General features: G+C 49.9%; 1 protein-coding gene across 5 annotated transcripts in view; it reads right to left on the bottom strand.

Annotated features, from left to right (window-relative positions):
- Positions 1-785: 785 nt before the first annotated feature.
- Positions 786-15,886, bottom strand: part of FHDC1 (FH2 domain containing 1) — a 41,543-nt gene continuing 26,442 nt past the window's right edge. For all 5 annotated transcript variants that reach the window (XM_072724850.1, XM_072724853.1, XM_072724855.1 and 2 more), the window contains exons 7-12: positions 15,110-15,180; positions 14,908-15,015; positions 13,080-13,150; positions 10,718-10,835; positions 6,777-6,941; positions 786-4,426 (exon numbers count right to left, since the gene is read on the bottom strand). In XM_072724850.1, the coding sequence (XP_072580951.1) occupies positions 2,444-4,426; positions 6,777-6,941; positions 10,718-10,835; positions 13,080-13,150; positions 14,908-15,015; positions 15,110-15,180 (2,516 nt within the window). In that variant the 3' untranslated portion in view covers positions 786-2,443. The remainder of the gene's footprint in view (positions 4,427-6,776; positions 6,942-10,717; positions 10,836-13,079; positions 13,151-14,907; positions 15,016-15,109; positions 15,181-15,886) is intronic.

Raw genomic sequence — 15,886 nt, 5'->3', positions numbered from 1 at the left:
ACACCAACAGCCCAATTTGACTCTTGAGCCTTTTGAGGACAAGATCGCTGCATCCCAAACCTCCTGCATCCGGGCTTTTCTGTGTGCAGGAAATTATATACTATTCCACAAGGTTCACACACACACACACACACACACACACACACACAAACACACACACACCCATCAACACAGTAAGTCGAGATAAACCACAACTCCCATAAACAGGAACTTTATTAAGCTACATGTTACATAAAAGAACATATAAATGGACCTTTAAATACATTCAGTTCATCTTAAACAACTTATATAGAAACTTATTTACATTTCTCCATTATATACTTAAATTATTTTTCAAAGCTTACTACCGATAAAAGGTAATAGAATGATCACCTGCTCATACAGATGCATACACAGAAGCTCCACAAGGGTAAGTAAAACCCCGCTTCTCAAGAAACTCAGCTTATTAGGTTTCAAAGCAACAATGTTCTGAAGGTGCTTCCTTCTGAGCAGGCCTTTGACATGAGGCCTCTGCTATGGAGGTGCTGGCGGTCAGTTCGGAGAAGCTGGTCCTGGGGTAGATGGGTCCTTGGTTGTCTGTAGTAACTTGGACTCTTGGAGCTAGAGGAACCTCTAGAAACCATCACTGAGGCCATGTTCCCACTTCTCTGGCTGGGAAGCAGAGGCTTAGGGAGAGGGAGAGATTTGCCAAAGTCACATAGCATTAGCAACAGAGCAGGGACTGGGACCCCAGTTGCCAGGATCCTACCTGGAGGTCCTGACCCCACCACTATCCACAATTTTTTTTTTTTTTAATTTTAGGGAGGAGGGGGAGAGAATGCACATTAGTCGGGGGAGGGGCAGAAGGAGAGAAAACCCCAAACAGATTCCGTGCTAAGCTAGGAGCCTAACACAGGCCTCAATCCCATGACCCTGAGATCATGACCGGAGCCAAAATCATGAGTCGGATGCTTAACCGACCAGGCCATCCAGGCACCCCACTATCTACCAACTTTTGACCTCTTTCATCCATTTCCAGCCACCCATGGGCCCTATGTTTTGAATGTTGTTGTCTGCGTGGTTAAATATATGGTTTCTTAGACTTTTTGAGATGATGAAAAGCAGTGCAGGATTTCCATAACCATTTTTGTGGGGCCAAGGAAATATCTACTCAAGGCCATTTTTATAAGGTTTTGTGATCAGGTGCCTTACTTATTTAGCCATAAAGCTTACCATTTCAATCTAGCTGACTTATGGAAGCTCAAAGTTTCCAATTAATTTGGATGGGAGGCAACATTCTTGAGGAAGACTGGAACATCAACCACATGGATTTGCTGAAATCCATCTACCACCGTTGGATCTAAAGTAAGGTTTCACCTAAGGTTTCACTAAGTGACCAAAAGTGGAAAAGGGCAGGGAGTAACTTTAAATAACAAGAAAGTTTCAAGAATCCCCTCATTTCCTAATTAGTCTCAAAAGGAAGTAGTGAAATGGGCAGTGAGTAGAAACAGTAAATGTTTTTTTTCCTCTCCTTTCTTTTGAATAAAGCCTTCCCCCCCCTCCAAAAAAAATGTCCAGATAATCTAAATTCTCCTAAAAGCAGTTTTTCTTCTGTTTTTGGTCTGTTTTTAAAAACTTGGTTTGGTTTTTCTCAGGATTTAAAAACCACTGTACCAAAGAAGAGATGTCAACATTAACAGGTATCATCCGGGACGCAGATCTACACTCTCCAGGCTCCAAGTGGGGTTGGCAAGAGAAGGGAGGGCTGGCTGCAGGCAGAGAGGAGGGAGGGAGAGGACAGGGACGGAAGGGTTCATTCTTCCCCGAAACGAGAGTGAACCCAAGTCTTAGCAGCCTTCACTCAGTTTTAGGACAGATACATAAATGGGAAAACACGAAGGGGAAGACGTGCTCCGCTCAGGAGCCCCTGATGCCTTTGCATTAAAGTATGGACTTGCAAGTGCAGGAAGACCCAGCATCCTGAACGCACGGGAGCACCCCATCTGCACGCAGTGATGTCCCTGGGCCGGGCTCTGTGGCTCCTGCTCCCACGCAACCCTCACCCCAAGTCACACCAGTGAGCGAGGCGAGCGCCTTCAGGGAGGCGGTGCCAACCCCGACCCCGGGGCTTGCGGAGAGTCCGGTTGGCAGCAGCGGACGGCGAGCGGGACGCGGAACCCCCAGGCCCGGGGACGCGGGAGAATCAGGTCTTCATATTGAGGGTTTTGTCTTTTTTTGTTTGTTTGTTTGCTTCTTCCCCTAGGAGGCATTGCATTCTGCAAAAGGAACTAAAATACTTTTGCGATATTAAAAAATAAAGTCTGACGTATAAAAACTGGCCGGGATTTTCTTTCCTTTCTACTCCGTGGGTAAGAACAGCATCTCCCCCGTGCACGCGAGGGGGGTCCCTGCACCGGGAGGGGTCCCCGGGCCTCGGCGGCTGCACCCTCCGCAGCAGGCGCCGTCACTTGCGCAGGGGCTCGAGCATCCTCCCCAGCGCGGCCCGCTCCGGGGGCTTCAGCCGCAGGGAGGCGCGGTCCCCGCGGTCCCCCGGCGCCCGGGCCCTCGGAGGGGCCTCGGCCCCCGCCCCCGCCCCCGCCTCCGGCCACCTCCTGGGGGCCCGGGCGCTGCTGGCCCTCCGCAGGGCGCCGCCGTCCCTGGGGGCCGCCTCCTCGGGGCCGCCCTTCGGCCTCGGCTGCCGCTGGGACGACGCCCGGGAGACGCCGGGCGCTCGGGCCCCGGGCGGGGGGTCGGCGCGCAGCGAGCGGGACGAGGAGGCCACCGTGTTGCGGGCGAAGCTGGGCACGGGCGGCGGGGCGCGGGGCGCGCTGGGGGCGGGCGGGGCCGGGGGCTCCTCCTCGGGGCTGGGGCTGGGGCTGGGGCCGGGGCCGTCGGGGCCCTGCGGGCCGGAGCGGCACATCTTGTTCTCCTCGGGCTTCTGCCTGGGGACGTTCCGCAGGGGCTTGGCGCTGGGCTTCCTGAGCGAGCCCCGCGGCTGCAGGGGGGGCTCCCTCCCCGCCCCCGCCCCGGCCCCCGCCGAGGCCCGCGGAGACTCGTCCGAGGGCCCCCGGCCGCCGGGCGCCTCCCGCGGGGGCCGCCTCCAGCCCGCGGGCCCGGGGGCGCGGCCGGCCCTGGAGATGGGCACGACCTTGCGCATGCTCTCGCTCTCCGAGGCCGTCAGGGTGCGCACCGCCTTGGGGGCCGCCGGCTGGCTGCGCCGGGCAGGGCTGGCCTTGGGGGCGCCCTGGGGCGCTTCCCTGACCGAGCTCCTCTTGGCGGCCGCCGCATCCTTCGCCTTGGCGGGCCTGTCCCCGGGGAGGCTGTCCCTGCGGGCGGGGGGGCTCTCCTCGGGCCCTGGAGCCGGGGCCTCCCCGACGGGGCTGGAGGTGGGGTGAGAGGAGACCTGGCTGCCTGGCTCCCCGGCCCCCGAGGACAGGGAGCCGTCCCCCCCGCCCGCCTCCCCCGGCTCCGAGCAGTCCAGGGTCAGCGAGCAGTCGGTGGCGTCCGAGATGTAGAACACAGGCCCCGGGTCTTTGCTCTCAGGGTCGCTGCTGCCCACAGATGCTAGAGCCTTGCCACTGGGTTCGTCGGGGGCAGCCGGGTCCCCCTCCCCGTCCAGGGCTGGGCCGAGGCCACCCGGGGCACCTGTGCCCACAGGCCTCAGGCCGCTGTGGCTGGCACTGAGCGACGACGGCTCGCTCCCATCCCCCGGAGACACGGGCGCCCTGGAGCTGAGGTCATTCGCGGTCAACCTGGGCACCTCCTCTGGGCCCTTGGGTCCCTGCAGGTCGAACTGAGCCAGCCCTGTCACCAGCTCGTGCTCCTTAATCCCCAGAGCCAACGGCGAGAGCGGAGGGGACCGGGCCGGGCTCAGGCCCACGGGCTCGCTATTCCTCTTTCGAAGGATGCTCACCCCACTGCGCCGAACTCGGGGGAAGGCGGGCGTAGGGTCCTCAGGCCGGAGGGCGGACAGCTGGCTCTGGCAAGGTGATGAGGGCGGCTCGGGGTCCTCCTTTCGGCCTCCTGAGGCCTGAGGTCTATGTGCCTGGCCGGGGTCCTGGGCCTTTGGGTCCCCAGGCTCCATCCAGGCCAGCGTGGGCCGGGCCTGCCGAGGACTGTTCCGGGGCAAGCTGTTGGACTTGCTGGGCTCCTCAGGGCTGCCGGTGGAACTTTCCAGGAAGGTCAGCAGCTCCCGGTCAGCGAAAGCACCCAGGGAAAGGCGGGAACGGCGGGTGTTAGGAGGTCGGTACGAAGGGCTGACAGGCCTGGGTTGCAGGAAGGGGGGCAGGTCCTCCGTGCCCTTCTTGGTCAGCTGTTCCACGTCATTCTCACTGCTGCTCCGGCAAAATCCCCCAAGCTCCCCAGCCGCCCAGGAGCGACGCTTCTGCTCCAGCTCCTTCAGCCGCTGCAGCCGCCTCAGCTCCTGCACAGCCCGGTCGTGGTTGTCCTGAGGGAGGAGTGGAGAGAAGCCCGAAGACACATGAGACACAAGGGACCTGCGTGCAATTCCACAGCCACCTGCCTTAAGACCCAGCGAGAGCTACGTGCATGGGGGGCACCTGGCTCCTAAGCGTCACCAAGAGAGATGCTGTCGGTTTGCAGGCAGGAGGGTGTGGCGAGGGCTAGTTCTCCCCAAGCTGGCTGCGGACCCCACCAGCCCACCAGCCCGTCTACAGCTATCATCAGATCCCTGGGCCCAATTTCCAGCTCGGCAGCCAAGGCACTGTGATTCCACACATGCCAGCCCCTCGACTCCAAAGGAACCCAGCATGGCTTCTAAGCGGGCGAGACAGAAAGGACTTCCGGGAAAGGGCTACCAAATCGATGGCAGAGAGAAAACAGGAGGAGCCTGAGATCATACCTCCCAGCTGCATCTGTGCAGAGGACGCCTACACAGGTGCACGCACGTGCAGCACATTGTGCTTAACCACGATCTGAATGCGTCAAAGTACACCCAGGCTACTAAGAGATGCCTTTCAAATCTGTTCTCTGAACACTCCCTGGTAAGGCAACACCAGAGGTGCCAGGGTGGCTCTGCCCTCATGCCCCACCCCCTTCCTACAACCAGACAAGAGGATGTGCTTTACAAAGCCTTCCACCACCCTCCACCCTGCTCCAAGTGCCCAGCCCTGCCCCAACAAAACCAAACCAGAACAAATGCACATCGTAAAGCACACTTCACCACCCGGCTGTGCACTTTAACTATATTTGTGGGGCGCCTTGAGTGGCTCAGTCAGTTAAGCGTTGGCCTTTGGCTCAGGTCATGATCTCAGGGTCCTGGGATCGAGCCCCACATCGGGCTCCCCACTCGGCAGTGAGTCTGCTTCTCTTTCTCCCTCGGCCCTTCCCCCTGCTCGTGCTTTCCCTTACATAAAGAAGTAAAACATATTTTATAAAATATATATTTGTCAGGCAGCCCAAGTGACTCAGCGGTTTAGCACCGCCTTCAGCCCTGGGTGTGATCCTGGAGACTGGGGATCGAGTCCCACATCTGGCTCCCTGCATGGAGCCTGCCTCTCCCTCTGCCTGTGTCTCTCATGAATAAATAAATAAAATCTTAAAAAAATATAGACGTCTCCTAGATGTGTGGCTCTCCCAACCCAAATCTGTCATTGACAGCACTTTTTACTTGAAAATCAATTTTCTCAAATGGTGGATTTCCCTTCCATGTTTCTGTGACGCTCTGGCTGGGGATGCGTGGCCCCTCCTGCAGTTCTGGCCCGGCCTCTCCAGTGTCCCAGGTCCCCCCAGGCCCTCTCCTCCAAGGCTGCCTGGAGTCGGGGCAGGGCCAGCTCCTGGTGCTCAGGACAGGTGGGTGAGAGAACCACACAGGTGGCCCCTTGGTCTGCAGCATTCTGACAGGGACTAAGAAACTCAGAAAAAGCCAATTTGGCCTCCACCACCCACTATCACCTCCCACTGCTGAGCTCACTGCTTGGACAAGGGAGAGGAAACGTGGCCACAGGCTTAGCCTCCTTCTCTCAGCGGGAGAGAGAAGGAGGGGTTGAGAACTCAAGTCACTCTGGCCTACTCAGGGCTGGAGGGAAATCAGTCCCTCAAAGGAATTCAGCTGCAGACAAACCTGCATTTAAATACAGGGAGAGGTCTAACGCCCAAGTATTTAGTTCCTCATCACGGTCTGAAGTGGAGGGATGTTGTTTTTGTTTTCAACTGACAGATGGAAGTTGCAATTGCAAAGCCAAGCAACCCAGCCTCCTCTGGCTCCTCTACTGAACTCAGAGATTACTGGAACCGGACGCTGAGGGCAAGGAATGCAGCGGTGCTGCTCAGACGGCAGCAGACTCCTGACTACTTGAGAATTTCGAAGCCGGCTCTGGCCAACCGTCTGGCAATGGCCATGGTGCCTGAAACAGGGGAGAGGAGGCCCTCCGATCCTCCCACCGCGAGCAAGCACTCCCTAGGAGAGCACGTTCTTGCCCGGGGAGGGGGGGCGAGGAAGACACCCAGGACCTTCGAAGGAATGTGTGTCAGGGCTGCCCCATAAATGACCTTTCCGGGCACAGTGCTGCCAGGCCATCGGAGCAAGTGTCGGTGGCAGCGGCCCGGCGGCCGAGGAGGCCGAGGAGGCCAGGGCTGGGCTCCGGCGATGGAGGCGCCCGGGCCTGGGGTGCCAGGGCCGCTTGCCTGGAGCCTGGCGGCGGCTGCTGCCCGCACCACTTTCCTGACACCCTGGAAACGCTGAACCATCTTTCCGCCAAGGGCAGCGAGCTGGGTCTGGAAGAGGGAAAATAAAAATCCACCCAGCTCGGGGAGCACGGCCACGCCGGCAGCCATACCTTAACTGCTTTGTTGAATTTGACACAGAAGTCTCGAAAGATCTGAAGGCACTCGTCCAGTTTCATGGTTTCTTGGTCTTCGCAGAAGAAATCTATAAGGGTGTGGGCCTCGTCCTGGAGCTCCTGCTTCCAGTGCTCTAGTTCCGTCAGCTTTTCCAAGGCAAACTGCGGGAAAACAGACCAGCACACGCTGGAGCCAACGGCAGCCGAGGCGGCGTCTGCGCCCGCCGGAGCCCAGGGAGCCCGTGCCCCTGGGTTCAACTCCGGGCTTCGGCAAACGGAAGGCTTATGGCAAGTCCAGCGCCCTCAGAGCCAAAAGGAAAATGTTTATTAATAAATAAATGTTTACTTATAAAACATATATACAAATATAAATATACAAATATAAATGTTTGTTTATAATAAATAAATAAATAAATAAATAAATAAATAAATAAATAAATAAATAAATCTTATACTGGCCAAGGGTTGAGTTCAGGGTGTCAGAAGTCTCTTGTACTGATGGAGAGAGAGAGAGAGAGAGAGGCAGAGACACAGGCAGAGGGAGAAGCAGGTTCCCCATGGGGAGCCCAATGCGGGACTCAATCCCGGGACCTGAGGATCACAACCTGAGCTGAAGGCAGATGCTTAACCACTGAGCCACCCAGGTACCTGAAAGGGAGTTTAAATCTAATCTCAAATGATCTGTATTAGGGTCAGTGTCACCTCCATGGACCGGAGGCCCCCTTGCCCAGACAAACTCCCCAGTCAAGGCTTCTTAACCGTGGTGTTTATTCCGGTTAGCTCAGAAGCACAGTCGACAGTCCATGCTTGCACCCCACCCATTCGATTCAGGACTTCTGCTGTGTTAACTACCACTAACATTTTGTTACAACTCCCCAGGAGATTCTGAAGAGTCTTCGTGGTTAATAACCACTGCCCTACACAAACCCATCCTCTTCACATCTTCACTTTCTCCTAATCCTTCCAGAACAGAGTCTCTGGTGCCTCCAGATTCTGGCATCAGGGATGCCTGGGTAGCCCAGGTCGTGATCCTGGGGTCCTGGGATCGAACCCTGCATTGCGCTCCCCGCTCAGCAGGATGTCTGCCTCTCCCTCTGCATCTCCCCCTGCTCATGCTCTCTAATAAATAAAATCTTAAAAAAAATAAATTAGATTCAGGTACCGCCACCACGATGAAAGATAAATGAAAGAGGTTTGCTTTCTTCCAGTGAGCGCCCAGCCTTTTTCAGGATGGGATCTATCAGGTGCACAAGCACCCTTCCCTGACAGCAGCGCGTGACATTTACGCTGAAAGGAGGTAGCAGCTCCTTAGAGGAGCCACAGTCCCAAGGAGACTGAGTATTTGGGATTACACTCACATCTTTCTGTTTTACTGGGCAACAAGGCTTACGTGAAGAAGGAACGCACAAGGCATATAACTTTATAAATCACACTTACCATGTTTTTAAAAAGTCTTATATTTGAGAAACTTCCTTTGAGTGGAGGGGCAGGTGTCGGAAATGTGAAGATACAAACTGCCCACCCTCAAGGAGTGGAACTGCTGCTAAGCCATACTTGAAGAGTGAAGAGCAACTCTGAGATGACTCATGACCTCCCACCCACCCCAACAGATTTTCCCCCTTAAAAGTCCTTTTCTTACACCAAATACATTCAAGAGGTAGTAAGAAACCCAAACCACTGAGGAAACTGAATACCAGAGAAAGTAACCATCTGAGTCAGTAGCCCAAGGCAGTGTGTGCATTCATGCTCTATTATTCTTTACGGAGAGAAGGGTATTAATGAAAGGATAAATCTTTCCCTGTCATTCTTCCACAGGGGGAAAGGTGGATTCCAGCCAAAAATAACTCAACTGCAGAAAAATAGGACTCTTGACAAGAATCTACATGGGAGCTTAAGCTCCGCCTCCTGTGGCTCATCACTAGATCCGGTGGGGATCGAGAGAGAACCAGGAAGGAAAAACTCACATGCACTGCTGTCGCCCTTAGGACTTGGGAAAGAGAAACATTCCGAATATGTGTGTGAACAATCACCAAGCTCAGAGGGTTTTTTGGCCGAGAGTTAGTTTTCTACACAGTCTCCTGACTGTGTCCTAAACTACACTGGCCAAGTGTGATCGACAAGAGATGAGCAGTTGTCCTAGCAAATTCAACTTTCTAACTTGCCTGCTCCAGACCCACGTTCCAAACCAATTTATTCGTTGCTTCTTGCCCAGAGGGTCAAAACCCTGAAACTGTGTTCTTAACTTTTTTTTTTTTTTTTTCTGTTCAAGAAACTTCAATGTTCCCCATTGGCTAAGAGCACAAAGTTCAAAGTTTTCAGATTGGCATTCAGAGCCCTGCATGTACTGACCCTACCCTACCTTCAAAATTATACCTCCTCCCTCTATTTTAAAAGCAATTGAACATAAAAAAAGAAAAATAGTGTGTGGGAACATTCTATTTATACAGATACAAATGAGTACTAGAAAGAAGCATTTAGAGTTAAAACAAGGTTGCCTTGGGACCCCTGGGTGGCGCAGCGGTTTGGCGCCTGCCTTTGGCCCAGGGCGCGATCCTGGAGACCCGGAATTGAATCCCATGTCAGGCTCCCGGTGCATGGAGCCTGCTTCTCCCTCTGCCTGTGTCTCTGCCTCTCTCTCTCTCTCTGTGTGACTATCATAAATAAAAAATAAAAAAAAAAACAAAACAAGGTTGCCTTTAAAGAGCAGCTGAGACAGAGCCGTTTTTCATCACAAGCCTTTCTGTACTACTACGTAGCATAAAATATTAACATTTCATTTAGGAGCCAGGGAGGGAGACATCCAGAATTCTCAGCTCACTGTGGGATGTGCCTTCTCCCTCAGTTTCTGACTTTCCCTCGTTTGTCGGCATGTGCTTACTGCTGCGTACTTTCTTACCTACTGCTAGGTACTTTCTCTCAAAGTGAGAGAAATCTATGCATTTTAAAGAGAATATTTGTTTGGTTATATTTGAAAGAAAATGCAGAACACATGTTTAATAATAAAAATAAACTCCCAGCAGAGCCAAATGAAATGTTTGCTGATGGGAGCTGAACCTTACAATTTTTGCGGTAGCTTAATTACACGTAAAACAAGCAAGAGCTTAGGTTGGTACAACATCTGGAGCACACTGTTCCTGGCACCAAGGGCAGCCCTTCCATGCAAACTCCACCTTCCAAGGCTCCAAGCACTGATATTTAAGGTAGCACACCACTTCCCTAAGATTGAAGGCATGAAAAACCGCCACTTTTTTTTTTTTAAATAAGGAAGATAAAAGAAGTATGTCAGACTATGTGATTAGTGAGTCACAGTGAGCTGTCACAAACATGTCCACTCTGCTGGTTTTTGTTGATGTTATTCAGAGCAGCTCCTGACACACCCTGTGGGGCTGATGTATTTGGCGTGTTGATAGGCACAGCTATCATGTGTGCTCCCGCTCTCATTATAAAACATGCCAAAACGGAGCTTGTTTCTTCAATAAAAACAAGTGAAGGAACAACAGCCCAAGTTCTCAGGTGTCTACAGTTTCTGTAGAACTTTGTTCTGTTGTCCAGAAGTTTGATTAGGAGGCAGAAACTCCCACACCATGGTTGAGAAGCAAAACGTGAGTTGCCGGGCACAAGCTGCCAAGTGCTAGCAAGGTACGCTGATACCAATGCACTATGGCGTGCGTGGTGTGATGATGTAAATCAAGCGGGATAAACGGAGGCCAGCCCGCAACCAACGCCTTAGGTTCAAAGCACATTCAGCATCCCCTGCTAGGAAACCAACCCAGCAAAGGATGGGCACTGAAACACGAAGTTCCTTTTACTGACTCAGGGGGGAAGAATAGGAATGGGAACCTGCTACTTCCCCAAAGCCATGCAGACAGATTTTACCAGCCCCGGCAGGTGCTGCTGGAAGCCAGATCGAGACAGGTGGACTCGAATCACCCACAAACCTGAAGGAAATCTTCCATCTGCTGACAAAGTTCACCATCCCGCTGAATGTTTTCCCTCAGAGATCTGGTCCTGATAAAGAGCGAGTGCAGCTCGGCCTCTGTGTTATCCAGAGATAATCTGAAAGAAGAAAGGGGAGAGTGGGCAGTTGCCACAGGGAAGCCATGTGTCATGGGACAGTAAACAAGACCAACTGCTGGTCAAACCTAGAAGCAGAGGGCAGAGGGGTCACGATGACATTTACCACTCCTGTATTTAGAGTTTCCGCCTGTTTTTTTAAGAGTCCATTTCTTCCTTGAGACACATTGGTTCAAAGACAGAAGGCTATAACTTTGTCCTTGTTGGTGAGATAACAAAACCATGAGACTCGTAGAGCTGTTCATAAAGTTGGTCTGAACACCTTTATGCAAGCAGCATAAAAAAACAGAAACAGAACTCAGATACTTCCACTTTTCTCTGGCACAAATACAAAAAGCTCCGACTCAAGCCCAGTAAGGCAGTGTACACATCAAGGGCAACAAGGAGATACTAAACAGATGTCATGTTGCCACCAAGAGCCAGAGTGACTGTGGGTATTTCAGAGAGAACTAACAGGTGGCTAACAGTTCTGCAAAGAAATGGCGGGACTGATTGCAAAGCTTTTGTTACTTCTGTCAAATCAGGACTAGGAGAGCACGAGCGATGTTTCTGCCATCTGGTAAAGTGAACAGGTGAAACGTAAAATCCAGGTGGAATTCACTTAGCAAACTCACAAACTAGGATGCTTTCATACTTCCATTGTGAATTCTAACTTTTCTTTATGCAATAGTTTCCTACCTTCATTGGCCACTGGCACCCACCTATGATCTGTTTGTACTTCACCTTCCATTTCAAATAAACTTTACAAAGTTTTTTCTAAGACAGTATCTAGCTAAACTTCTCCATCTAACTCTTATCAGAAGTGTCAGCTCAAAAATATAAAGGTTATTTCTCTATATATACCTCTTAGTAACATTTCTATACTAGTTGGAGGAAAAAATATTCCTGCACAAATTTCTTTTAAAAATTTAAAACCAGAATAGCTTATATCTTATAAATGATGCTCATTCACTGGGGTTGGAGGGGGTGTAATCTGAAAATCTGTAAACATGAACTATGAGCTATTCACAACTTTGGACTGATAATGTCACTTTGGGAAAGACATGTCATCTGTGCCTAGATGCTCACAGTCAATAATACTGAGACAGTGGCCTATGACAGGGCTTAGCTTGAAAGAAAAACTATCGTTCATGTATCTATGCATAGGGTTCACAGCTATCCTAACTGGATATAGTCACTCAGAGAGCAAATGCACAACTTGAAGTGGTGCATCGCAGCCAGTTCGCAAGAGGCCACCGTGGGTGTGGGCGCCTCTCCTGACTCCTCCCTCAGTGAGGCCACACTGGTAGCTTCAAATCTGCCATGGTAGCAGTATTTACACCACGGAACTCAGCAAATGCTACAAATCAGGATTTCTTTCAGTAAAAGCTGGTTATCAAACATGTACCATTGGATACATGGGTATGTTTTGTAAATTTAAAAACAGAGAACTCAAAAATAGCTCCTATACACAGATTTTAGCTACGTTAAAATACACATCTATACTGGGATCAGAAGCAAATTAAGGTGATGTAAACACAGCTTATGTTTGGTAGATACTTTCTCTGTAAGGTTGAGTGACTAATTTAAAACTAAATCCTTTCATAACCCTTGATATGGTTCCAACTTCTTCTAGTGCAATAGAAAATAAATGTACCATGTTAGATTCTACAAGGAAATGGCCCTGGAAGTTTGACTGGTATATACCAACTCCCAAGGTAATTGGCTATGTTTGTTTGAGTTCTATCTTTTGGGTGTGAAGGGATTTGAAGTTCTTAATCCATACTGTTTTTACACTGATGATATTCATTAGAAAAGACTGCAATATGTTTTTTAGATGAAAAATAAAGATTAATTTTTCAAAACCCCCAAATTCCAAAGGTGCACACACACCTCTGTAAGCAAACAAAAGGAAGGTCTGAAAATTCAACAAGACAAAACTTTTTAAAGTTATAAAATATCATAAAGTTATAAAATAGTCACCAGTTTTCATTCAAAAGTAGTTTAGGAGCACCTGGGTGGCTCGGTGGGTTAAGCACCTACCTTTAGCTCAGGTCATGACCCCAGGGTCCTGGGATGGAGCCCTGCATCAGGCTCCCTGCTCAGTGGGGAGTCAGCTTCGCCCTCTGTCTCCCCCCAGCCCCTGCTCGCGCTCACTCTCTCTCTTTCAAATAAATAAATCTAAAAAGTAGTTTTAAAAAGCCAAAACTGAATTCTCAGCATTGATTTCCAGTCTTCTTTGCTCACCTAGCAGCCTCCTGAACGTGATGCAATTTTTCGGAAAAGTTTAGAAGAACAGCATCTTTCTTTTGGGCTTCCTGGAAAAAAAAGCAAGAGTTTTCTCTCACTATATGTATAAAATTGGAAGGAAACAATTATCCCGAGGCTTAAAGGAACCCTAAAGTTCTTGTTTTTAATGCTTGATGTACTTAAAGCAATTCACTGGAACATGAACTATGATATTCTTAGTAAGATTTACCAGATCTCCCCTACTCTCAAAGTAGATTTAACGTCCCAGAACAATCAATCCCAACGTGAAATACAATTCCACGTGCACACATACTCAATGGAAGTGGGTGGTGGCTTAGCAGGGCCCATTGTTTCGAAGAGAATCCAATATATCCTGCTTAAATACCACCCATACCGATGAGTATGCCTTTAAATGACCGAGATGCTTTCAGCTGCTAAACCAGTTTGCAAACTGAGTTAATCAGAAGGTGCACAAGCCATGGAAGTGTTTGTGGATTCTTTACCAGTTCAGGGGATACAAGGAAGGGTGCAATCTCCAACTGTGGAAACGTCCCCCGACGGGGAAGGACCAAGGTACATGGAGCCCCTGGATAAATGGATCTAAAAGGACCACCAGACTACTGGCAAGGCACACAGGCTAAGGAACACATTTTCTGGTTTTAATGCCCTGAAAGCTAACTTTTAAATTCGTCCTGAGTTCAACATGTCCTCTGTCTTCTGAGGAATGGAGTGGTAACTGTGTGTATTATTTATGCAGAGCCCAACACTGTGTGCCCAACACTGAAGCAAGCACTTTATGGAATCGCCCCCTCAGCCTTCTTGGTACCTGTTTTGAAGTATCACTAGCCCCATGATTAGATGAAGAAATTGAGGGTCTTAGCGTGTAAGTCACTTGTCTGAGGAATTACAGCTAATAAAGGGCAAGTCAGAATCCTAGTTCTGTCCTGCTCTGAAGCTCACACTAGAAACAAGCCCGGCTTCCTCCCCAGCTTAAAAGCTAGATCTGCGTGACTGCTGTCAAAACAACAAAGGTGATCCAATGAAGGAAAAACAAATCAGCACAGTTCGTAATTTGAGATAATTTAACGACAGACACAGATGACTGTCGATAACTGAGTTTTCACCCTGTAACTGATTGTTTTGGTCTCACAAAGACCCAGTCAGAGATGGAGGTGATGGACGGGGTGCGAACCCTGTGCTTGTGGCAAGGCACACTCACTCACGGTTCACAAAGGGAAACAAATGCAAGTGATCTTTTTCCTTGCTCTGGCTCCCTCCCTCCCTACACATAACTGGTCACAAACCTAGTCAACCCAACCCCGGGAAGGTCTCAACACCCAGGCATCTGCTCTCCATCCCTGTGGCCATGACTGATTCTCAGCTCTCGCCAAACGATCAGAGCCAACTTTGGCCAAAAGGTGTCCCATTTCTAGTTTCTCTCTCCACTCCAGCCCATCCTCCATACCACCTTATTTTCCTAAAAACAAAGCCAACCTGGGCATGCCATTATTCTATGCATAAACGTCCACTGGCTCACCATTGCTAAAGCATGAACCCAAATTCCTAGGTGTTTAGGATGTTAATCCTTCATAATCGGGCTTCACCAACCCTGACCCCGGCCTCCCCCAACCCCTCCACTTCCCTCCTAACCTACAACCCTAGGCACAGCTCAGCTGAGGAATCTGCAGAGAGCTTTTGCAAACAGAACCTTCTTGGAGCCCACTATGTCCTTTCCTGTGTGATGCCACCTTAATACCTGGGAAAAACCTCCCCACCTCCAGGGAGGATTCGTATTCATTGTCTCTCTGAACTCATCACTTCCTACCTGTGCAACAAAGTGCAGAAGATTCATCCCAGGTTTGTTTGCTTTTGTGTCTGCCAATTTGAGCAAAGAAGACAGTTTAAATCCTACTGCATTGCCAGCATACCCTCCCTAAAGAAGACAAATCAAAAGAAAAAAATATATACGTATACCTTCGGATGGACAAATAAAACACAGTATTTTAATTTTTTGGAATTTTACTTACTGCATTCATGATATTGCCTGCCTGTAGCACCAAGTGTAATATTGAATGTAGCTCCTCACATGACATCAGTTCTGTCAAAAAAGAACACGCCACAGTCCCTTCAGCTTAAATGCACAAAGACAGCCACCCTACCCGAGTTCAAGCGGGCCTGAAGCAAGCTCTGACCCACACTGTGTATAAACACTGGAAAAAAGCAAATCAAGCAGCACAGTCTGTGGTGTATCTAACATACCATTTGCTACTGGTAATCCATGGCCTAGTGTTTAACTGAGAATCAAATATCTATGAGATATTTCAACATCATAAAATACTTCAACAAGATTTTTCAAGTAGTGGAAAGCGCAAAGGCCTTATGAAAAGCAGCACACTGTCGTTATAGGAGCAACCTTTTTCTCAGCAATACTTTTTCCCTTCATATCCACCAGCCTTTGAGATTATATTTACAGAATATGAAAACTAACAGAGAGCAACATTTTGCTTAGTCCACGAGCTATGAGGAGATAAAAAATAAACAGGCTGGGATGACATGTAAATAACTTGCAAAGCACTATAACCCTTAGGGGCCAGGCACCCAGAGAGTCTATTTTATTCAAAACTATACATTTCATTTGGATTGACTTAAAGATTATAAAAGAGCTTATCAGTGTAATATATCTGTAAACTAGTTTTTTTTTTTTTTAAGACTTTATTTATTTATTCATGAGAGACACAGGGAGAGGCAGAGACACAGGCAGAGAGAGAAGCAGGCCCCATGCAAGGAGCCCGATGTGTGACTTG

This window comes from Vulpes vulpes, chromosome 10, assembly GCF_048418805.1.
Source record: "Vulpes vulpes isolate BD-2025 chromosome 10, VulVul3, whole genome shotgun sequence".
In the NCBI taxonomy this organism is placed as follows: Eukaryota; Metazoa; Chordata; class Mammalia; order Carnivora; family Canidae; genus Vulpes; species Vulpes vulpes.
The sequence above is the reverse complement of the archived record's forward strand: the minus strand, read 5'-3'. Positions and strand labels throughout refer to the sequence as shown.